This window comes from Phalacrocorax carbo, chromosome 5, assembly GCF_963921805.1.
Source record: "Phalacrocorax carbo chromosome 5, bPhaCar2.1, whole genome shotgun sequence".
NCBI lineage: Eukaryota > Metazoa > Chordata > Aves > Suliformes > Phalacrocoracidae > Phalacrocorax > Phalacrocorax carbo.
Genome location: NC_087517.1, coordinates 35,213,841 through 35,238,651, shown reverse-complemented (window position 1 = coordinate 35,238,651; position 24,811 = coordinate 35,213,841). Strand labels below are relative to the sequence as shown.

Genomic DNA, 24,811 nt, shown 5'->3' with positions numbered 1-24,811 from the left:
TTCTTTACTTCACCTTCTGCAGAAGTTTGATGATGGGAGAGAAATAACCAGGACATTACATTCTCTGGCTGCGTTGTTTTTAAATATAATGCCTTTTTTTTTTTTTTTTGCCTTTTTAAAAAATTTTTTTTTAGTCACCCTCAGTGTGGCCACCACAGAGACTACTGCCATTCAATTCCTGTGTAGTTTGAAGTCTGGAGGAGTGAGTGATGCACCTAGTGAGTCAAAGCATAAAGCGTCTACCCGGCTCCTGCCTAGACAAAACTCCCACTGTCCTCAGTGACAAACTCAGTCAGCACGGTTCTTACTCAAGCAAAATTCCCAGGAGGGTATGTATCATGTATCTGAACAACTGTTAAACCAAAAAATGACCAACTGCCAGGGCTCAGGCCCAGCAGTTCACTGTAACATTATTAATTCTGAATAACAAACGTTGTCCACCAAAACAAATTGTATTTTTGCTGTTTACTTGCTTAGCTGTTAATTAATTTGTTGCTGCTGCAAGGTAACTGATCTAAAGGAAAGATCATTTCATGTGCAGCAGACTTCCTGTGGTTTTCAGTGAAAACACAAGCTCAAGGCAAGTTTACCAGTTCTGGAGTTGATCAAGCCCACCATGGAGAGGCCCCCCAATGCAGGCAATCTGCTGCCGTCTCTTCCAGTCTAGCAGCTCTTCAGTCAGCATGTTGCTCATAAGCATATCGATTTCATGAATCACACGCCCTATTTTACTGAGTACTTCCTGTAAAATAGGAAAGGTGTCACAAACTGACCACAGGGAACGGCCACAAAACTCAGCAATTATCATAAAAGTGCTGATTACATTTCTTTCAATTACTTTTAAAGTAATCATATTTAGCCACTACCGCTTTAGTCTCTTTAATTCAGAGGTGACTGGATTTATCACCTATTGTATTTGAAATTAATCCTGAATCTCTATAAACTCTTCCTCGGTAAATGTTCCTTTTTTGGGTGTGGGAAGGAGGATAGTTGCATTCTTTGTGGGTGTAACACCTCCAAGAAGTTGGCATTATAAGTACTGTCAAGGTCAAAAAGTCCTTTTGTTTTGTATTGTATCCCATGCACTTTTTTTTTCTTGCTTGCTTTTATCCATAAAAAGCACATGGACTCAAACAAACTGCCTAAAGATACTCTTTTTTGTGCCAGCAAACAAGTGGTCAGGGCAATATTTGTTATATTTGCAAGTTTCGGTTGATGAACAGAGCAATGTACATTTGGTGGGGTTTGGTTTTTTTTTGTTGTTGTATTTTCTTCGCAATTATTAGATTACATTTGCTTTGAATACTTTTTGTTTACTTTAAAAGCTACAGATCGACAGCTAAGTTATCCATTTAGGGTAGTACATAAGACATCCTGTGAAGTGATACCCTCTCCTCACTTCTGAGGTGTGCGGAACCATATTCTTGGTTGAGCCATTACTTAATTGCCGATTTCTTAACTGCTAGTCAAGATCACCCATACCCACCCAAACCTTTTATGGATTTTTAACTCCTCTGTTATTAGAAGAACAGACAAAGAGGAGAATTTAAAAAGGCATGCATGCACATTTGGGTATTGGGTGTGGAAATAAGGGGAGAAAGCAAATGAACCACAAATGACAAAATATGTCACTCACCTTTCTCTTGTAGTCTAAAGTGTTGAGCATCGCCTGCAACGCCAACATTTCCTGTTTAATGAGGGCGCTGTTTTTGTCACTCTGCTCTGCAGGGGATGAAAAAAAATCAGTATAAATGTATGTGTGGGTGTGTGTTCGTGTTTATGAGGGGAAAAAACCACGACCAGACTGCAGCATGAACTAGTGAAAAAATAAACTGCAGGCATCAGTAGATTATGTAATAGTCCATTCATTTGAATGGACTAAGTTTAAGGTTCTATGACTCCACTTGTTAGATGTGTATGTGGAACAGGAAAAGGTAGAAAACATACAGATGATACCTAGAAATCTGTAAATTTCTTATTCACATGCATACTCATGCATATTATGTTCATTTGGCTTGGATCAATGATTGATCTTTACTGAAATATGCTTGTGCTGTCAGCAGTTAGACCGCTGGCTCTTTGGACTTGATGTGAATTACAGGTCTGGCTGACAGAATGGAGGTGAGGCATTTGAAAGAGAGATGAAGTGTCCATCACTGTGGGGATTTCAGCAGCCAGGAGTACTGATCACTGGGTATTTCCCCCTCTCCATAACTTTTTTTTTTCTTCTCTGGATCATGCATTAGTTTCAAGCTTCCCCAGGCTTGCCCGATGCTATTTCATATGCAGCTCTTCCCCCACCTTTTGCTCTTCTTGCATCTTTCATGCTACCTTCAAAAAAGAAATTGGTGCCGACTGTGTCTCTGCTAAGCTCTGGATTGACACCTTCCCATTACGTTAGGGTAAATGTTTCAATAGAGGCAGACAAGTAACTGATTGTCAGCTCAGCCACCGCAATTGCTCATACGCGTTTTAAGTTACTGCAAGCTGGCTGTGCTGGTGTAGAGCGTTTGTTGACACAGTGAAATTTTAAGCCTTGAAAGTCATTTACGTAAGCATGTTTTATTTTGCAAGCAGGGCAGGCTTCAGTCATCTGTGTGGCCAATAATTATGATTGGCCTGATGGCTAACAATCCATTAAACCATGGCAACTTGATCTCTTCTGACTGCCTGGCCGTATCGCAGCCTTAAATATATAGGATTGACATGTTTAAGAACTCGGACATTTCAAGCCCAATATCTTTGCATGCTCAAAGCTAGATAATACGAAGATATCTGAGCAGACACAAGTGGACCTCAGTTTCTTTTCTGAAAGAGATCATGCAAGGACTGTTGCCATGTGCATATCTCAACCATCATAGGCTGGTCAAACATGCATTCAGAGTGCTTACCAGCTGGTTATCACCACTGTGGTCAAAAAAGAACAGAAAACCAAGTTAGAGGCAAAAAAAATCAGTTTTGCACAACTCTATTCTGGGAAATAAGAGGCTCTTACACATCCTGCCAAGAAAGGGCAATGTCAAAAGTGAAGAAATTGAAATATAAGTTCTTTAAATTAAGAAAAATACTACTATTCATGCCATCATGCAGCTTATCTATAAAAAAACTATACTTGCTTGATGAGATCCCCTCTTAACCCCAAAAGAGTCATTATGTTCTTTGTATAAACTAAAAACCCATTTTTATGTTTACATGTAGTATCTGGGTAACGCATAAAAAAACATGATACTGGGGTCTAGCTGCAGAATCAGCCATTTCCTAGAGAATCTAAAAATTATTACAAAAACTCTTACCTAAGCTTTGTATTGTTTTATACCTGAAGTCAAATTCCTCTTGCAAGTCTTCCAAGTATTTGACATCTTGGTCAGTCATCTTTCCCAGGGAAAAGAATGTAAAATTATTTGGGTGTTCATGGTGACAGGAATTTGTTTTGTAATAGACAAATGCATAATGTAGTATTTTTCTTTTTCTACCATTTGAAAATCCCTAAGCAGTTTGGAAACGCTGGTTTACTATCTTGTAAACTTTAAAAAAGATTATTGAATTATAAATGTTCATTTATAACTACACATTTATTTTACTTGTTCAGAAAGCCAACTATTATCCTCTCTCCTACAGTCAAACAGTACTTGGTACAGCCTAACCACTTCTTTACTTTACTAATTCAATGCCATAGTGGAAAGTAGGAATGATTACATTTGGCCTGAGCTAAATTGAAATTATTATGCCAATAATGTAACTCTTCTTGGAACTTTAAAGCAGGGCAAATGGATAATTTTGCATTGACTTCAATGGCAATTGGAATGGGGTGTGCAAAGCCAAGAAAGGTGGAGACAGAGAGAGGAGCAGAGCTCAGAGACTTTATTTTGAGAATTACTTAAGAATTTGGGTAAAGGAGTGAAACATATTTTTATTGTTTCGGCTTTTTGCAAGGGTTTGTTTTCATATGTACTGCCAAAAGTTTAGAAGGTGTCTTCTAGTAACCAAACAATGATAATTTAAAAAAAACAACACATCAAAAGAAGGAAAATAAAACTGTGAGTAGGAAATCATCTGGTTTACTTCGAAGGCCTGTTCCTGTGCTGTTTATAGGAAGGCTTGATTCTGCCAACAAATCATAAACAACCCTCTTTAGTTCCCTGAGATACTCACATTAAGTGTCCGTAAAAATACAAAACCTCATTTGCTAAATTAGGTTGCACAGAATTAGCCTTTTTGGTTTCCTCTTTATTTTGGAAACTAAACTTCTAAATTATAAGTGTAAGGTATGAAATAACGTACACAAGGAGCTGGCTGATTTCTGTATTCAGCTTAATTACCTACTAAAAAGAACCTTTTTCACTGGTCTTTCAGGGATGGCTGCACTTCCCCACACAGGCAGAAGGAGCAGCTTTGTCTGCTTTTGCTCTGCAACTCTTACGTTCTAACTGTATACATAGATAGAGATCTAGTATCTCATTTTTCTAAAGCTAGCTTTATCCTTTTAAGGGTTTAATCTCTCTAACCCTTAGGGAGGCACTGATGAGAAAATGCTACTGGGACCTCTTTCTAGTATACCAGAAATGTTGCCCTTGAACAGCATATGGACAGGTAATTCAAATATAACTTCTATGTTGGGACTGCTGCAAAGCTGGAAGTGGGGCTGGGATAGCAAAAAGACTGTAGCTAACCTGAATCCTTATTCTGCCTTGAACTGAACAGGCAGGTCTTCTCTGAGCTTTCGATGTCTCTATGGGACATAGCTACAGGTTTGGCTCAGCTCAGCTCTGCCCTGCAATGGTATGGGAAACTCCTGGAGAATTGTTACCATTAGCTCCCAGTGTTCTGCCCTCATGTCTCCAAAACATGTAATTATGTTATGTAGCCTTCAGCTTTACAAAGATCTTGGTATGTGACTCAGAGGTCACAAAGGCTAGCTACTGCTGACCCAACTACAAGAGGTGAAGTCGCAGAAACATGTTTACTGAACGTCGCATCTTTTTAAAGACAGTAGATGTGTTCTTAGTGCACTCAGTGGTCTGCCTGCAACTCCTACAGGGATAAGTGTGATAGCTTTAAAATAGGTAGTTCTCACACTGAACCCAGAGCAGCTGTAAAAACCTGAGGATCCAGGTATGTCCTGAGTTAGTCTGGGCTGAGGTCCTCAGAATAATGGAAAATGGTTGGCAGAGCTTGTTAGCAGAAGTATTTGTGCTACTCAGCTTGAAGATAGTTCAGGTATGGCTGTATGAAAATCATGGCTGCGTAAGCAGCAAACAGGACCAAAAAAATACCTGAGCGCTGTTCTTGATGGCTGACACTTTGTGTTCTACATTTCGTTGTCGTTCTGAAACCACGGAGTTCTGCAGAGACTTTTCCAGTGGCCCCTAGGATAAGTAATAATAACGAGTCATAGTAACTGTATGGCAAATTGTAGCATAGAGAGGGAATTCAGAAGCTGGTCTTCAACCAGCTGGAGACTGTTTAGTTCCACAGATAGAAAATCATGCTGCTTTAACTTTAGAAAACTGAAAGGTGAAAGGGTGTGGGTATACTGCAAACATTAAACATGTAGTAAATTAAAGAAACTGAAACACCGATTATTAGGTTTCTGAAAAAGACTCATGCCACAATAGTCATACAAGGATAGGTATTATATTCACAGGTGATAAAAACCAGAACACATTTGACTTAAAAATTGTATATGGGTTTTAACCATGTAACGATTTCCCCAAAGTAGGTTTTATACCTAGTTTTAAAGTTTCTTTCTTCAAACAACATCAAAACTATCAATTCCTTCACAACATATCAGATGGAATGTCTTTTGCATTGCATAATTAATATGAATTAATGCATTGCATTATTTGAAATATATACATCTGTTTTGCAGAGAGTAAGCTCTTTATAGCCTTTCCCACAGATTAAATTCTTTGAAGATTAGCTGTGACACAGTAGACAATTGTAGCAATGTTTGCAGCAGTAGAGCCACTAACGAGGTATAAACGTGAGTTTAAAGGGCAACATTTGGCAACCCCTAGTGCACAGAAATCACTAGTGGACTGAGAGGACAGGATTAGGTCCTAAAAGTGTGTGAGCAGGTTAACATGGAGCAGATTAATGAAATGTAATCCATTACCTGTACAGGCATGCTAGCTGCAGCCAATATTCTTCTTTCTTCTCTTAAACAGTTTGAGATAATCACTGCTATATGCATGGGATTACCATGATATTTGCCCTGCAAGCACAAGTAAACACAACTTTTAAAAATTCAGAATTCAGGGGTCCCTCTGGAAATCACAATCAATGTGCCTTGGTGTCTATGAGCTACAGCTTGATGCAGGTAGAAAAGACTCCTCTACTGTTCTTGACCTTTGTTAGTGCTGGTTCAGCCTTGTAGTGCAGCATCACTTAGTGCTATTGTCATAAAATATTCTTAACAATGTTCTGCGGAGATTATAAAGATACAACTCCGAGATGTACATCATCTGAAGATCAAATTGCTCTACTGCTAACACAGCTGTTTTGAAAGGGCTTTCCTGTCAGCCTATTCTGTGCACGATTTTATCATGTCTTCCATTTTCAACAGGATGTTGCTGTTAGCATGTAGCATTTCTGCCAACAGAAAATTGTAAGCGTATCCATACGGTAATGATACAAGCAGAAAAGCCTCCTCAGCATAAAGCAGAATACTTAAATTTTAATGTCTAGGAACAATTTTTCTCCTTCAACAAATAATGTGCCTAAGATGAAGGAAGAAGCAACTCTTGACCCAGGCCAAAGAACCAAAAAATTTCTCTGTTTTTACACCACCATAAATAAGGTGCAGAATTGCTGATGCGCGAGTGAGGACTGGGTACAATCTGACCAAATATTGGCTTGTGCTGTATTTATCAAATTGGAATGATCAAGGACTCTCAAGCAGCATCTTTCATAGTGATGTATTTGTTCAATGTTTCCCAATATCCTTCATGCCTTTTATTCAGTGTTCATGTATCATTCATTCAGATGCCCTTTATCCAGTGCTCATACAGTTTTCAGCCATTCGTTAGAATTAATCCAGTTCATTTATTTTCCTGTACAGTTTCCACTTTTGGACTAGTTCTACTTTTCCCTCTTTCTGATCAGTTTTTATTTTCACAATATTTTGCTGCCTTCATTTATTCTTGCTTTCTCTGAATGTGGCACAATAAGTTTATACCTACGTAAAGTGATGCTATATTTTCCTTTGTTATCTTATACTAATTGGTGTATTAAAAACAAGGGTGTGAACACATATGATAGAAATGTGAACATACTGCTTCTGTATTCCAAATAGTACTATGATGGTGAACATACCTCTAACACTTTTTAATAGACAGACAAAACGGAATAATTTTTTGCATGAAATCTAAGTAATTTGAAAGATTTTTTTCATAGTCTGTTTTGACTTCAATTATAAGATAAAGAAATATGCTGTTTAAAATGGTAATTTTAATCATGGAGACCTGGTTTGAGCTGCTTGGTATTAAATACCAAGCTGTTGGTTATACTTTGATTCCAAGTAGAGACTAAGGTGAAAGACACAGGACTCTTAAAACTGAATAACTGATGTACAAAATGTTCTCTTCTAGAGAAGCTTTGACTGCCATGGTATTGTTGGCAATAAAACCAGGGTTTCTAAGGTTTCTGCAGCCAGGACATATAAAGTACATGCCCCACAGTGCAACCAGTGCACATCCAAAGTAGTCCCAGTGCTGTGCCTCCTTTGACCTCTTTAAAAGCAGTTCAGGGTGGTGCTTTCCTCCAGCAATCATCTGTATCAATTACCCTGAGGAACAGGAGTTATGGTCTAGACTCTGATTTTAGGAGTTTCTCTGGAAAAAAAGAAGTGGTGAGTAATACTACTCCAAGACACGCTATGTCTTAGATGAAACACTAAGCTCCCCCTTCCCGCCTGCCTCTTGCTGGGTGGTGACGGGGGATTTAACATTAAGGATATACTGCTGATTTCCATGTCAAACGACAGTGCTAAATATCTGCCGTTACTCATTTCTCCCTGCCAGCTTCTTGGCTAGAAGGGTAGTAACCATGTTCTTCCTGCACACTTCCTTCAGCACAACTGAACTTCAGGTCCAGGTGAATATCCGTGGTCCCCTTTATTAAGCATATTCCTAAACTGTCTCTGTGTAGTGTCAGGATGTAACTTTGGGAGGGGAATATGGGAAATGGCTGTGATTTTCCTGCAAACAATGGAAAGTGGAGTGGAGCTTCATGTGGAAGGAAGGTAAAGGTAGGGTCCAACCGCAACAGCCAGAGCAAATTAATTCCTGCAAAGAATGGTTGTGCTCCTGTCTGCGTGGTGCCAGCCCTTGTCTCATGCCAGTCTAGTGACTGTCTGACCCCTTAGTGAGTTAATCCAGATTGTTAACTGGGATGGAAACCACTTGCACTTTTTGCTGAATGGGTTTTCTGCTCCTCAGTGGACTGAAACTGCTCAGCAAAGGATGAGTTTATTGTTATGACTAGTGCACATGAAGTCAGGAGAGGTTGGTTGGGAGAGGGGAGAACAGGCGTGCCTTGTTTCAGCTGCTAAGCCTGTCACATCTACCTGCGCCTTGATGAGAGGGGGAAAAAATAAAAGTCCTGTTTTTAATAAGGCTTAGGATTAAAGCTGTGGTGAGAAATCTGTGACTGGTGTAAATCCACCGATGCGCATATTAATTCCTCAGTTAATGCCTGTTGGTTTCTGTTTGCTGCTGTTATTTTTTTGCTCATAAAACAGGGTCCCACCTTCCACATATATGGCTAGTATATAAGGACCATAACACATTGGTATCTGCAGGCTACCTGAAGCTTGAGGGGTGTTTAGTCCTGGCTTACCACTGCCCAACAGAATTCAAGCACTCTAAGAGCTGGTGGTTGCCTTTTGTCTTTGCCCTGTGACAAAAAGGAGTCAAACAAAAGCTTTTTAATAAAGTCAAGGAGAAATAAAAATTCTTTCTTGGGCCTGGAATATGCATTTATGTAGAAGAGGCACTTCAAAAAAATCTTCTGACAGTGGGATGTTTTAAAATCCCCCACAAAAAATGCCAGGTATTGGGGACTTTCCTAGCATTTCTAGATACTATTCATATGCAAAACCCGTTGAAATTCTTTCTCTCTCTCTCTTTTTCTTTGTTTCATTAAGATAAAACCATCTGAATCAAGAGATGAGGTGGAAATTCACTTTTCCCCCCCTCTTTCTTCTCTAACTCATAAAGCTCTAGTAATAAGCTGTGCCCGTAGTGATTCCCGTACTTGTGTCTGTCTGGTGCCTGTTCAGCTCTACTTGAATAATTTTGAGCAGACACCAAGCAGGTCAACAGAGAACTGCCACCTGCCCTCCCAGAGCAGCAACCCTTGGACGAAAGCTGGAATAATGGTGGATCTGCAGTACAAACGCTTGCAAAGGCTAGGAACAGGCCTTGCCTTTGCGATAGACAGACGCTTTGAATGTTGGACAGCTGGCACAGAGCTGAGCTGTGTGCTACAGCCTGAGCGGTCATCCCCTTCCGTTGGTCTTGAGCTCCCTTCTCCTAAACCAGCTATTTAGTACAATATATACTATACTGATAGTCTCTTTTGCAGTAATCTATCAGATAGATTGCAACTCAACAGGTTGATAAATAATAAGTCATAACGTTAAGTATCTCAATAACTTATTAAATAAATAAATAATAAATTAAATAAACTTATTAAATAAATTAATTAAATTAAATTATTAAATAACAATAATTACTAAAAGTTACAATAACCAATGTATTTGACTCTGTTAGAATAACAACACTGAATTTTTTTCTCCCCATGTTTTATGCTTCTCAGAGGTAAATATGCTTCAGAGTGTGCGACTCGGTGTTCCCTTATTATACATCTAGTGACAACTCTTGCTGTTCTGCACTTCCATTTTGTCTTTGGTTCAGGGCAGAATTTGCTCAAGATGACCTTTGGTTCTGAATCACTAATTGAAAATTATTTTCTATCGTTGAAAGAGTAGTATTATTTGAAAAATTAAAGGAAATTTAACAAAAAAAAAAGGCTTGAGACGGGGGAATCCTAACTTAGTGTGACATGAGGGTTGGCAGCCAGGAAAGGAGGAAGGGTGTGGATTCTGTAGTTATGCAAAATTGTATTATTATGTTTCGATATTTATAGGGAAAACTTATAATTGTCTTTTGATAAGTACCAACAAAGAGAAATTGAGGATCCTTTTTTAATCTGAAGTTTCAAAATTTTTCTTATCTGCTAATATTACTGTAATTCTATTGTTCTTAGAAATTTTCTTCCCCCCCTTTTCCATTTTGATGAGGTCTTCCGTATTATGATTTACAACAAACAACAAATAGTCTTATTTGGACTGGCTTCCTCTCAATAACTACCAGCATGATGCTAAATTCAAGCAAACAAGGGAAATTAAACTTTCATTTTGAACAGGTGAAAATTTCTCTGAAGGCTGATGACACTTCCTTGGGAGAAAACCTTCCTACCACTGCCCAGCATGTGCTGTCTCTACTCCAGAGACATCTGTTGTGATAGTATCTTACTAGAGCATGAAAAAAACCAGAGGCATTTGTGCAAAAACAATTTACGCATTATAGTGTGCAGAGTTTAGACCCTTTAGCTAAATTTTTAACCAGATTGAACTATTTGGGATATACTAAGATGCGTGGAACAGTGGCTGGGGAAATGCAAGATTTGATTCTGTAAGTTGTAAGATCATGAAGAAACTTTAAAATACCTATTATGACACTTCAAAATACGTGTGCTTTTAGAAAGAACACCAAACTACTGCCAATTTTAGTATCTGAAATTTATTGCTTTTCCTGAGATGAACAAAGAAAACTATGCCAGAGACTCATTCTCTTATTCTTCCCCTTTTTTTAATTTTCCCAAACTTAGCTTATTTCCTGTGGGCAGCTCCATCACTGCCAAGTGGATCACTCCCAACCACAGTTATATTGGAAAGCTTTCATTTCATGTGTCAAAGGTCTCCATATACTGCACACATCTATAGATGAATACTATATATGCACTGCTTGAGCATCTCGAGTCTGTTTTCACTGCTTAAGGTAGAGGATTAGGTATTAATGACTGTTGGTCTGTACTTGTGACATAGAAAGACGTGCTGTGCAACCTTTACAAAGTCAGTCAGGGATTCACCTGGTTATCTCCTGGTTTTCAAGGTGACCTATAGAGGACTTGAGTAGGTTTTAGTGCTTTCTAATTCTGAAAAAGTGTTTCAGAATATGTTTGGGTTTCCCCTGCTTTTTCTCTTTTCTTCTCCCCCCCAAACAATCCAAAAATCAGCTGTATTTTTTCTTGGTTCTGCTAGAATAACCCTGCCTGAACTGAACCTTTTAACTGTTATACTGTAAGAGCTTTACTGGAGGCATGGAACATTAACTAGTATGACTGTTGATGTATTTGTTGAAGTTGAATGAATATTTAAAGAAGCTGATGGAAGGGAGGTGGGACACAAACAGAGAGGAAACAGGATTATAAAGTCAAACAAAAATACATTTCCTTCCCTGTTGCTCACTTGTGATATGCTTATTTTACTGGCTGATGCTCAGCATCCTTCTAGATAAGCAAATATCTCTTCTTTCAAGTAATTAAAAAACGGGGACAAAAAACCCCTTTTGTCTATCATTTTTTTGAAAGAAAAAAACCTTTGATATAGTTGTGTATCTCACAGAAATGTGTGGGTGGTTAGGCATAACCATACACACTTGTTTCCTGTTTTCACCTTCAAATATGACAAACAACATTTTGCCTTGATTTGTTTTCTACCTTTGTTTGTGCATCCAGACAGAAAGTCGAATGAAGGCAGTACTAGAATACAAAGAAAGAGTCGGTCCTTGTGGTACCCTGATAAAGGTAAAGTGCTTGGGAGTTTTTTGAAAGCCTGTATTTAAACAGGTGGCATTCTTCCTGAAAAATCATTTTCTAGTAGAAAAATGGCTCTGCTTTATGTAGGTCTTTAAGAGGAAGTACCTGTGACACTATCTATTTAGGCTGCTCTTGTTAGACTTTTATTTTTAGATTTCCCCTTCCCCCTCTCAAAATACATGAGAGAACTTAAAGGCAACCTCATTGTTTTAGACAACTCCTATGATGTGTGGGAAATCCTAATGCATAAGTCTGCAACGTTGTAGTTGTGCTTTTCTCGTATTGTATAATGCATAACTTCCAAAAGATTGTACGCTCTTTTTAGGGCACGTGCAAACAAATTGCAATAGGCACAGCTATAAACACAGTGAATAAGCTATGAGGACAGAGGTCTTTTCTTCTCTCCCCCAACCTGCCCCCAAATTCCACTGCTGAATCCAGCCCAACAGACGCTAAGACTAGTCAAAGGAACAGTCTATAGAAACAGCAGATTTCTAAGCAGGTAGGGGGAGAGACAGCTACAGAAAATATATGGCTGTAGATCTCATCATCAGGCAGTAGAGCTGTGCTGCTACGGGAGATGAATAATGCAGCAATGCTTCTTATTTAAATGGGATTTATTTTAGAATAAATAAAAGTACAATGTTCCCTAGGAAAAAGGGTAAAGCAGCAGAGGAGAGACTGATCTTTTTTTTTTTCTTTTTTTTTTTCTTTTTTTTTCCTCCATCTTCTGGACACAGAGACCTGAGTATTATTAACTAATCTCTCAGGCAGATGTTTGACTCAAACTGGACCCTTAATACTACAGAAAGAACAAAGCCTAGATGATGTTGTTTAGTTTGTTTGTTTGCTTGGGTTTTTTTTACTTCTTTTTGTAAGCTAACTCTTTCATTGCTTCTACAAAACACAATTAAAATGTTTATAAATTGTTAGTTACATTCCTCAAATAAAATGTTTTTTGATTTCCTAGTTATTATCTAATAAGTAACCTTTTTTCGGTCTTGTGCCAACCATTTTAAAAAATCTTTATTAGCTGATGTGCAGTCACTCTCACGAAGAGTAGAGAGCTAGATGCTTTAGTGTACAGACTTCTATGTGGGGTTCCCTATTTGTAAGCCAAATTTTTTTGTAAACAGCTTTAATGGTTGAACTGGAGAACTCACTGGAGGCAAGATACTAATATGAAAAACCAATCTGAATTGTATTACGCAGCAGGACACATTAGTTTGAAACACATTTCCTACTATAATTTGTTGCTTTGTTGATCTGGCAGGTTACATGAGTGCAAAATATGTGTAAATAACATTTTAAAATAGATATTCTGTGGTGTATTAGAAACTTTCTCTGTTTTGTTCCGTTCTCACCCTGTTGTAAGTTTTAACAGGAAACTGCAACTTAAACATCAATGGCTATGTTTCCATTATTCGCAACTTGTTTCCCAACACAGTGCTTATTAGAAATATTTGTTAAGTACAACTGGAATGTCCTATTTCATATCTAATGCTATTTTCAGCATTTTCTTTGATGCACTGAAATAAATAATTTTAGGATTCCTCATGGAGATCAAGGCCAAACCTTTCTGGTGCAGCGACTTGCGTGAACGGTCACCTGAACTAAAATAAAAACCTTTATATGTTCACTTTAGTTCTATCTGGAGAAGCACAAAGGTGTTCAGTTCTCATTACAGATGGAAATAGGCTGCGCAGTATAACTCAAAACCTGAAACAGAATCAGGAATGCACTACTGTGTTACTGTTGTAAGTGGCGTCATGTGAAGTAAGATGCTACTTTTTTGCACTACTTAGAAACGGTGGATTTTATATGGAACAAAGTGCCATAATGTTAATATACATCGATTAGGCTGACAGAAGATACTTTCAGATGCTATGCCAGATCTTTCCATAAAGAAGTAGGGCTATCTAGGAGGAAGAAATAGAACTAAAGTATTATTTCCCAACTTCACAGTATAACCATAGCGCTTCCAAAGTTAGTTGGTATGAATGGCAAATCTGGTGATTCTGCCTTACTTGTCCCTTTGTAAGCATGTCCCAAGATGTTCCTGGTGTGCACAAAGACCTGCTTATTCGGGCAGAATCCCCACTACCTGCCCTCCCCTCATCTTAGGCTTTAGCAGGGCTGGTGAGTGGGTAAAGTTCACCGATACCTGAGAATCTGCTGTGAGTATTAAATGAATATATATCATTTACAGCAAAATGTTTATGGAGCACACAGTATACTCATTAACTCAGGCTTTAATGGTAAATGAGCAGAGTAGCCCTTCTTTCTATTCCTGAAGTCTGTTATTTCACTTTTATAAAGGAAGCTTTGTGTAATCAGATTTTCCCCTGAATATTGTAAACAGCGATGTGAGACAGATGCATGTTGCCATTAATAAGAAGGGTTTGGTTTCAAAAGTTATCTTGACTCTAGAGGATAAATGAGAGCTTCAATTATGGGTAGGGCGATTCCGGGAATTTCTGCTTTTTCCTGATGCAGTTGTCGTGCACCCATCACAGTGTGCAGAACAGCCAGCGGCTCTTCAGTTCCTGGGAGCTCACCTGAACCCACACACAGGCCCAGCTGCATCCCACGGAGCTATACCTCATCTTGCAGGTACCTGCCAAGTGCTCCAAATTTCCAGCTTGGATTTGGCGGGGAAGAACATCCCTGAGGTGAACAGCACTGTGTTACTCAGAGACCCGCAGGCAATCGCCCGCCAGAGCCATTCCTAAATGGAGTGGTGGGACACTGGGGTACGGTGGCCATCCCTGACTCCCAGGCTACTCTGAGCCTCCGCTGCCTTGGCTCCCCTGGTGCACTGCAGCCCGGCTGCTCTCCCCTAGCCAAAGATTTTGGCATGTGAGTCAGGAACCTAGATTTTGTTTGTCTTACATGAGTATCTCTATATTTTAGCAGTAGTCTTTGTGTACTAAATCTAATGTGTTGCACAGGAGCTTACATCAGGGACAGGTATGCTGTCATTTAAAAACATTCCTCCTGAAAACTAAGATGTAATTGTTCATGGGCTAAGGTCATGTAGACTGTTGCATCTGCAATTTCATGCCTAAAGGTTCTAGGCAGCTCTCTGAGCTTAACATCTGCCCTTTATGTTTTGTTGTCGTGGCAACAGCACAAACCACCTCCTTGTTACTCATCTGCTTTGCTTTTCTCCATCTAGGTTTTAAGCAGGAGAAAGAACCACAGACATAGTTTCCCCCCTCCTTCCCCTACTGCCTCCAAACACTTTTCTCTCTTCATCCCTTTCCAGAACTGCTGTGGGGGGAGCAGGAGCTCTGTAGGAGGATGAACAGAGAATTTAACCTTAGCAAGTGACTGCGCTGTAGTCTCCCACCGAGGAGCACTGCAAAAAAAGGCTGTTCTTCTACCATAATGAAACCGATTTACTGACTAGAGAAGTTATAATAACATAAGAAGAAAATATGAAGAATTTTAATCTAAAACACTGACCCTGATTTTAGTATATGTGCACTTATACCAGATTACTGTCAAAAAGCAATGTTTCAATGAAAGCAAGAAATAGAGAAACAAATTACTGAGAGCTAGCAGTAAACTCAGCTGCTTAGCCAAGTTTCTCAGCACTTTTTCAAGTGCTTATAACTTTGTCAAATTGCACATTTCCTGGTCAATATTTCTTTTTGCCCCAAGATAATTTTGGAAATGTCAGCAGCCTGAGCAAAAATACCACATTCCATAGTTACTTTCCTAATGGTGAGAGAATAGGGATGGTCCCTGTGGCCTCAAAAGCAAGACTGTCAGGCAGATCCGTGTTCCTGATACGACTTCTACAATGCCTAAGATTGCCCAAAGCTTTGTATTGCAAGTATGAGGCAGGCAATTTCTCACTTCTTCCACTGCTTCCATCATTATTTTCATAGAGCAACTCAGATGCTTTTGTAAAAATGTTACAGGTGAAGCTCAGAATAGAATGTTTTCTCTATTTTATAACAAAAATTAATCCCATTCATCCGAGTTCCTTCAGATGGGGTGTGCTTCGCTGCAGCGCTCGTAACTTTCAGGCATAATTGTCTCTAGATTCAGTAGCAGCATGAGGAATCTTGATCCTAATGAGTTCTTTGCTATCTAGCAAACAGCTGCACAAGCCATTTGTAAAGCGTGCATTGCTTCCTCTTCTAAGGCTGCTCTTCATTAAAGATCTAGTTGTACTTCTAATTAAATATTAGTCTCTCATTTTGCCTTTTGTCAAGAACTACAGATCACTTTTGAATGGCTTTTGTGTGTTCTCTAATTTTAATTACTTTATTATTGCCATTGTCATAGTCTTTAGGAACCTATACCATAGCTCAATGTACTACTCTGCATACTTAGTGATAAATGCTGGTTTCCAGCATAATCTAGTTTGACAAGTAATACTTAATATTGTAACACAATTTGGCTCAAAATAATGAGCAAACATTGCACTCAGATCATGTATTGACGTTGAACAGCTTTGTATGTGTGCATGCTGTACATGTCTGTACATCTGTGTGTGTGGTATAGAGGGGAAGGAAGAGGAGTGAACTGTGAAATTTCAAAGAAGTGCTTGTGTTAGAGAGCAAAGCAGAGATAAAGGTGGGCTCATGGTAACTAACATTCAGAGAAAAATCAAACCAATGCTGTTCGTGGAGTCACCAGAAATGAAAAGATGCAGCTTCCTCTCCTATTTAGGAACCCAGCCTTTCCTTCATCAAAGTTGGTGAAAGAACTCACTAGTTTTACAGCATACCCTGCCAGTCTCCTTATCTCTAGGTGGTATGTTGGGACAAAAGGGGCCATGGCACTGTACTGTGTATATCAGTCACATTTTCCTGGTGGTGTCTCGTGAAACTGTCACAAACTAGCTCAGATTGCAAGAGTTAGATATCTGCAAGTGGACCCAGCTGGTGGGTGGTGGAGAGCCAAAAGCCCAGTTCCAAACTTCTCATATATTCAGCAACAAAATATAGCCAGAGATTCATTAAAAAATGTAGACCCATAATTACATGCATACTGAAATTTAAAGACATTACAGCAGATACCATCCGTACTGTGTGTCACATACAGTTCATAGTCCATTAATAATAACTGACAGTTAATAACAAGGATAGGATGTCAGCCGACTACAACTACTATAGCATTTTTTTGTGATGTACTTACCTAACCAATAAAGAAATAATTTTAACAGCTGAAGCTCAGGAGACTGCCTGTGCAGCTTTATAGAACATGCAGCCCATACTTTGGCTGAAAATGCATTTATCACCTATATTCTAAATACAGAACTTGTAACATAATATTTTATGCAAAAATCTAAAATACCTCTGTCAGATTTCTTAAGACATAGTTTAAGTTATTTGCCTTACCCATAATAATAATAATAGTAACCCCATTGCAAGGGTCTGGTCCTATAGAAATTATTTTGGAAATCAGAACAGACTGTTGGGTGATAGTGTGAAAGGTCATAAGAAATCAGGAAAAGACTCTAATAGTGAAAGGTGCCGTGCAGTATCTTGTGGTTCGCATGTGTATTTTGAAACTGAATGAGTAGCTTTTTGTCTAACTACAGGTTATGTGCCATCTTGATATAATGGAGAAAGGCCAACATTTTCAGTGATGGAGAGAGATGATGTATTTTTTGCTCAGCTGGAAACATTTTACTGCAAAGCTCAAGACTGGGATCCTATTTAATAAGTGGTATAATTCCAGCATCCCACATATCCTCTCAAGAAGTTCATAATGCTTTAGACTGCAAGCCTACAGACCTTTGCAACCCAAGGGAGCAGAGAGACCTCGCTGCTTGCTTAAGTCAGGGCCTTACAGTGCTACAGGGTGATAGAGAGACCATGTTGGTGCACATTGCAACTTGTGCAGCATTTCTTTTTAGAGCCAGCACTCAGGTGAAATGACGGGTTAGGCTACTCCACGTGGACCTTTACTATTGCTTTATCTAGAGAAGGAAAAAAACAGCTCTGGTGCTGGCGCTGCTGCTGTACCTAATATATGGTGACTGTAACTAACCTAGCTGTACAGTGGTAATGGGGACACCTGTGAGTTTTGGCTTGTTCTGCAATCGTGACTCAGATCCTTGCCACCTGAGAAACCACTTAATCAGAAATCACTTAAAACTCCCCTTCTCTTGCTTTTCTGGAATAAGCCTCTTTTGCATTGTGCTTTTTGGGAAAGCACATCACAATATAACTTCCAAACACAACAGGACTTAATGGAGATGGCTTTCATTCTGGCCGTTTTCACACTGGCTATTATGTAAACTTGTGTGTGTGTGTGTGTGACCAAGGCCTGATTGCTTGTCTCAGTACACCAAATTTCACAGAGCACGCAGAGCTGCTGCTTCAAGTCTTGGTAAAAATTTTAGAATAAAATAAGTGGTGTGAAGAGAAGAAGGAACAGTGAGAGACTTTAATTTTGTAGCGCCTCCATGTACTTATATGCCGGTCCTTCTGCATGTGCGCATTGTGCTGGTATAATCATAAATGCACGGTCTGTTAAACCAGGAATACACCAATGCAACTGCTTGTTTCAGGGCCCTGAAATCCTCTTTCCATGTGTATGCTACTGTGGGAGAATATCTTTACTAAAGTGATACAGCTCTACCTCAGACCTACTGTGGTAAAGTGTGCCAAGACCATGACAGAAGGAAAAGGATTAACCTTTCTGCCGTTAACTCCAAAAGCAGTTAAGTAAGTTTGCTGTTTGAGCAGTACTGAAATTTTGGATAGTGCTGCTACACAAACCAGAAAAGAAATAAAAAGCAACTTTAGTTTCAAGTTACATGAAACTGCTTGCATAATGCCGGTAGCAATGGAAATATTGTCACATTTTTAAGAGGCCACCATTAGGGATAAAGAATAGAAAGACACAGAACCATAAAAAGAACAAAATAATTGGCAAGGTCATGCTAAGATTTTCCAGACCATTGTGTGTGTGTATAAATATACATGCACATATATATGTCTATCTCAAATAAAGAAAATTTTTTTGCAAGCAATATAACTGTCATTTAAGTACTTATGGAAAATACCATCAAAGAAGAGAAAAAACCCCAAACTTTCATTAAACTCAGATGCATATCTGGTTTATGGAGAAGACAGATAGATGTCAGGAAGTAGGTGACTAACGAAGTGGAACTCTGAGAATCCTTGCCTTAGATAAACATTTATTAGAGAAACATTCAGCCAATCAGAATAAAAATAATTTTGCAGAACCCTAGCGGAAAATCCTTTAAGCCATTCATAACAAATTATCCCAGCTAAGCATAAAATAGCAAACATGCTAATGATTTATAGGGGTTCCTTTTTCAGGGTGCTGCTTTAAGCCCAAAATACGCATTTTTGTTTCTGAGATAACCACAGCTAATCACAGTTAAAAATCTGTATGCGTCGGAAAGGTGGTAATTACATTTGTAATGAACATGAACATCCATAAGCACTACACAGTCTTATTTTTAAGAGCTGAGCGGGATACAGATACACACAAAGATAAAAAGTCACAGCATTGTTGTATCTGAGCAGGGTGCATTAAAATATGAATTATTGTTCCACAAATCAACAGACACTGAAATTCTTATTTTGAATTATCTCATTGAAGGCTTGGTCTTCCTATAGCTGCTTGGAGTCTCTAGCAATCAGGACAGCTGTGAGCTGTGCACAGGAACAAACCACGTTCAACAGAGATCAGGCACTACCTTTAGAAACCAGTAAGTATGCAATTTGTCATGTGAACGACCTACCTGCAGCAGCTTTCTGATTCTTTTCAGGTTGTGTATCAAGAGAAGATTCTTCTCCTGTGAAACTCGGTCTAGCTGTTCATCCACTTGTATTAGCAAATTCTGCAAAAGGATCGTTGCCATTGCTTCATTGTTAGACGCAGCCTCCCTAAAGAAACAATGAAGGAGAACCACACACGTTTAAAATGTAAGAAGTGTCAATCTATCTGTAAAGAAAATTATAATCCATTCGGAAATCTAGGCAGCAAGAAAAGGCTTTAAATATATGGTGACTTGCATATAGTTAGAGGTTTTTGAATAATTGATTTTATGATGCTTTTATTTATACTCACGCAGATTGCAGCTATAAGGACAGGGTGAGGATGTTCTTAGCACAGGCTATAGAGTCAGCCAGAGGGGAGACAAGCAGGGTTTTCTACTCTCTAGTCCAGGGAATACTTAAATATTTTTAGCCCACTTCCCAGAGGGAATGAGGCTTATTCATGCTGTCCCTCTCACTCTGTCAGCTGTACAAATATAATTTCTGCATTTGCTGCTCAGTTTCAGACAAAATTGACAGTGGATTCAAACTCCAAAAGATAGTATGTTCTTACAAATTTCACAGAAAACTGGCAGGTTGGTAGAAGAGAGGAATCCAAATTAGAGCCTCCACCGAGGAAAATGGCAGTAATGACTTGCTCCAGGAGGCAACAGCCAGATGGCCAGTCAGCAGATATGTATCTTCACACCAGGCACCAGATGAGCCTTCGCCCGGCCAAACTATTTGGGGATACAGGAACACTCTGAAGCTACTGGTGAAGGGTATGTAGGGGACAAAGGACAGGAACACACACAGAAACAGCCTTTACTGGTTCTGCTGTTTATGGAACAGCTTGGTACGTGAAGAGCAGTAACGCTGGCGAGCAAAACAGAGGAAGATAGACTTTGGACTGTACGGCAACCTTGTCCTTGGGATATTCTCTCTCCTTGACCCCCAAATGGCCGGCGTCTGTTTGAGATATGCCTGCTAAATCTGGTGAAAAGGAGACTTGAACCTTTCCCGTGTTCCTACAGCTCCATAAACACTGAGCTGTAAACCGTAAGGAAAGATTACGTTCCTTAGCAGATGGTTGTTGGTTTTTTGCAGTAGTCCTCGAATAGTCTTGTGGCTTTAGCTTGAAAAATTGACGCCTCTTTCTGGTATGACTAATAAACTTTTTTTGGCATCTAGTTTTGAATTTTCTTAAGATAACTATCCAGTGAATTTGATCCAAATTTGTGCATAAATTCACCTTCTAGACAACAGTTCCTGAAAATAGCTGTCTTGTTCCTCAAAATTATATATCCAGCTTTAAGTGTGGTTTTGGACAAGTAAATACTTTTACGCTGCAAGAGGTAAATGTATAACATTTCCATTGAAAACTAACTTGCATTGTTTTTTTCTCTGAAAAACTTGTAATACCATTAATTTGTGAGACAATTTTTATTGGATTTTTTGTTTAGGAATAGGTTCAAATGAAACCTCACCTCCTTAAATTTAAACTTTGACATTTCAATGGGCTAAATCCACAACTAGTGGAATACTATTCTTGGAGCACAGATGCCTCCAAAGTTTACAAAAAGCACCCTAAAATCTGCCAGATAAAGAAAGAATTGCTTGGGACTGACATAGAAAGAGAGGAAATAAATTTAATCCTACCAATCTTGGCTTTCTATCCATTGTGCTAGTAGGTGCCGGATTTCCATGGGGAAGTTATCATCATAGAACTGGTCTACCTGCTCCAAAAACTTTATTTCCAGTTGTTGAACTTGACTCCATTGGGACATACTGCAAAAGAAAAGATTAAACTTGTTTGGCTTTGAAAGGTGAATATGAATTAATAATCCAATGTGAATAAATCACTTATTTTCGTTGTAGTTCTTATTATATACTTCAATGTTCCTGTTTATTCCGTCCTTCAAAACAGACAGTACGTGACTAAAATTAGTCAGTTAAAGGGAAGAGGGAGAAAAGTGAGCATGATGGTTAAAAGAAGTTCTAGCTCTTACACTTGAATGGACACTTCTGCCAATTTTCTTCCTTAATGCAAATGTTTTGGGGTACTGTATGATGCTTATAAAGCAGGGAGATTCACAGGGCATCTCTCATCAAGAGAAGTAACTTAGGATTGTACTCCTCAAATCCAGGTAAACCTATTCTTATGAAAGAGTAGTAGAAAGCAATGAATTTGCTCTCCTCTTAGTGAATTCATACTACTCATTTTTTTCCTAAAGCCATAATGGTTGTACGTTATGTATCTTCTGTTTGGAGAGTACTGTTTGTTTTACAACCTAAATTGCTTATCTAGTACATCCTTTCCATTTTTAATTGCCATAGGATTCATGTTACAGAAAGAAAAGAAAAAAAAATTGGGAAATGTAAAGTCATATGAGAACTGTAAGACAAGCAAGAGTAGCATCACCCAACGGCAGGCTCTGAAAATCTTACTCAAAAAAAAAACTATCCCAGGTTAAGTTTTGGTCGTTTACTGAGATACTGGAGTTAGAAGCTTGGTTGTTCCAGGTTTTAGGTGGGCTGAATTTAATATCTGCTCCTCTCCATGGACTAAGCAAATTGTTTTGGGTGAGCAGGCTGTCCACGTAGACACCTCAGCCTGCATGACTCTCTATCCACTCAGAACATTACCCTTTGGATACCTGCGCTCCAGGGTTGCACCACGTCACCATTAATCCCACTGGTGAAAACACCATTTTCAGTGTGATTTTTTCAGTTTGGGGAAAGACTAGAGATAAAATCTTGTCTCAGGACAGGCTATGCCAGGCTGTAATTCTAGATGTGACATGCAGATAAAAAGTCAGTGGTACAGTTGAGAACAGGCCATCGTGGATGAGCTGGGAAGGGGGATGCCCTGGGGCCTGTGCCCAGGACCCTGCTCCTCGGGTGGGCTCTGCCCCCACACCATGATCCCATACTAGAGTTTGTCTTCCCTTTTGTTAGGATGTTTGTTCATGTTAACAAACTACACAAAATCCAGTAGTGGACTAAAGATTACGCTGCAGTATGTCAACATATTACATCTGTTTGAATGTTTCGGATAGAACTTTTTTTCCTGAAAAAGCAGATAAGATTTCATCAAAATGGACATTTTTATAGAAAGTTCACCTTTTTATAAACAGCTTATTTCAAATTCTGAATCATAGTTTCAGAACATCAACATTTTGAAGTAGAGAATGCATCATATTTTTAATGTTGTGGTCTTTAATTTTGCATTTTCTTAAGTTAGAGATTAAAAAAAAAAATAAATGATGAAGTATCTCAAGGCGTAGCAGAGTCCTGAGTACTTGCTCACGCAAAAGTAAAAGTGACAAGTTTTAGTTTCTCCTCAGCAAAGGCTGGATGGGATGATTCTGTGTGTGGTATGAAGGACACCGTGTAACGTCAGTGGAAATGTGCCCGGTGGCATTTCCCTTCTCTGTAGTACTTTCATTCAGAAGAGGAAAAAATACTGCTCGGAAGTTTACTTTGTTTCTTTAAATTGCTGAGAAGGAGTAACTATAGCATGTTTCGCTGCTTTTGTTGCTACGCTGATAGTTAGAAAGAATCACAGACCTTGTTTCTTGAGATACATACAAGGAACCAAATAATGATATATTAATAGCTCCCGTTCAGAAAAACAAAGATTTTGTAAGCCTGTTCGCTTTCACTGTGGGACATTTATTGCAATTTCTGGTGATTATGATATATTGAAAAGATTAGCAAGAAAACTTATTATTATTATCTAAAGAAAAAAAAAAAAATAAAGATAAAAGGGCAAGGTTTTGCCCAGGCTGCAGCCCCCTTAGGCCTTCTACGTAACGCGCAGGGACGCTCACGTGCCCAAACGCTTGCAAGGCACACGGGTACGGTTTGCAAATGGGGTTTCTGTAACGTGCTCGGCCAGGGGCGTCCCGGCCCGCGTTTTCCCTTCGCGCAGGAAGGGTTCGAGCAGGAGCTCGCGGGCCCCCGAAGGCGGGCGGCGGGTGCCTCGAGCAGCCAGCGGGCGGCGGCGGCTGCTTCGCGTCCCGCTTTTCGGGCGGCCGAGCGCTCGCTTAGATGCCGCCGGGTTCTCCTGCGAGCCTCCCGCAAAGGGCAGCCCCTCTCGGCACGGCTCCCGGGCTGTCCCCCGCCCCTCCGCGCCGCCTGCCCCAGCGCATCGCCGCGGGACGGGACGCCCCCGCCGCGGGGATGAGTAGGGGTACGGCCCGGCCCGGCCCGCCCCGGCCACCCGCCCACCCCACCCGGCCCCGGGGCGCCCCACTTGCCTGCGCCCAGCGCTGCTGCCGGCGGCGGCTGCCTCCCTGCCTGGCTGCCTCCCGCCGCCGCACCGCGCTTTATGCCGCGCCCGCCCCCGGGCCTGCCGGCGGCGGCCTTCCTGTGCGTCAGCCCGGCCCGCGGGCCTGCGCCGGTACCGGGGCTCTGCCGGCTCTGTACCGGGCCGCCGGGTTTGCGCCGAGCCCTTGGAGCCCCGCAAACGGATGCCCGACACCCCCGAGCCCCGCCCCGGTGCCTCAGCACGGCTGTGGTGTGAAACGCGCGGGGCAGGTATCGAAGGGAAAAAAGCCATGGTAATTGTCTAAGAAAAGCTCAGAAGAAGAAGGGTCTTCAGGAGGCTTAACGAACATTAAAATCTCTCTAATTCTGTCTGTGATTTCTAATTGCAGATGACACACCAGAAGGATGGGATGTCATCCAGAGAGACCTGGACCAGCTGGAGAGGTGGGCCTGTGAGAACCTCCTGAGGTTCAACAAGGCCTAATGCAAGGTCCTGTATCTGGGTCAGGGCAACCCCCAATACCAATATGGGCTTGGGGGGTGGAGGGATTCAGAGCAGCCCTGTGGAGAAAAACTTGGCTGTGCTGGTGGATGAAAAGCTGGACGTGAGCCAGCAACGTGCACTTGCAGCCCGGAAGGATGACCATATCCTGGGCTGCATCAAAAGCAGCATGGCCAGCAGGTCAAGGGAGGTGGTTCTGCCCCTCTACTCTGCTCTGGTGAGACCCCACCTGGAGTGCAGCGTCCAGCGCTGGAGCCCTCCGCACAGGAAAAGCATGGACCTGTTGGAGCAGGTCCAGAGGAGGGCCACAAAAATGATCCTGGGGCTGGAGCAACTCTCCTGTGAGGACAGGCTGAGACAGTTGGGGTGGTTCATCCTGGAGAGGAAAAGGCTGCGG

General features: G+C 40.4%; 1 protein-coding gene across 1 annotated transcript in view; it reads right to left on the bottom strand.

Moving 5' to 3' along the window:
* STAT4 (signal transducer and activator of transcription 4) overlaps nt 1-21,427 on the bottom strand; it is a 39,904-nt gene extending 18,477 nt beyond the window's left edge. Inside the window, exons 1-7 of the mRNA XM_064451994.1 lie at nt 21,300-21,427; nt 19,625-19,769; nt 6,116-6,214; nt 5,274-5,366; nt 3,294-3,372; nt 1,637-1,722; nt 591-742 (exon numbers count right to left, since the gene is read on the bottom strand). Coding sequence (XP_064308064.1) covers nt 591-742; nt 1,637-1,722; nt 3,294-3,372; nt 5,274-5,366; nt 6,116-6,214; nt 19,625-19,769; nt 21,300-21,427 — 782 coding nt within the window. The remainder of the gene's footprint in view (nt 1-590; nt 743-1,636; nt 1,723-3,293; nt 3,373-5,273; nt 5,367-6,115; nt 6,215-19,624; nt 19,770-21,299) is intronic.
* Between the last annotated feature and the right edge of the window lie 3,384 nt (nt 21,428-24,811).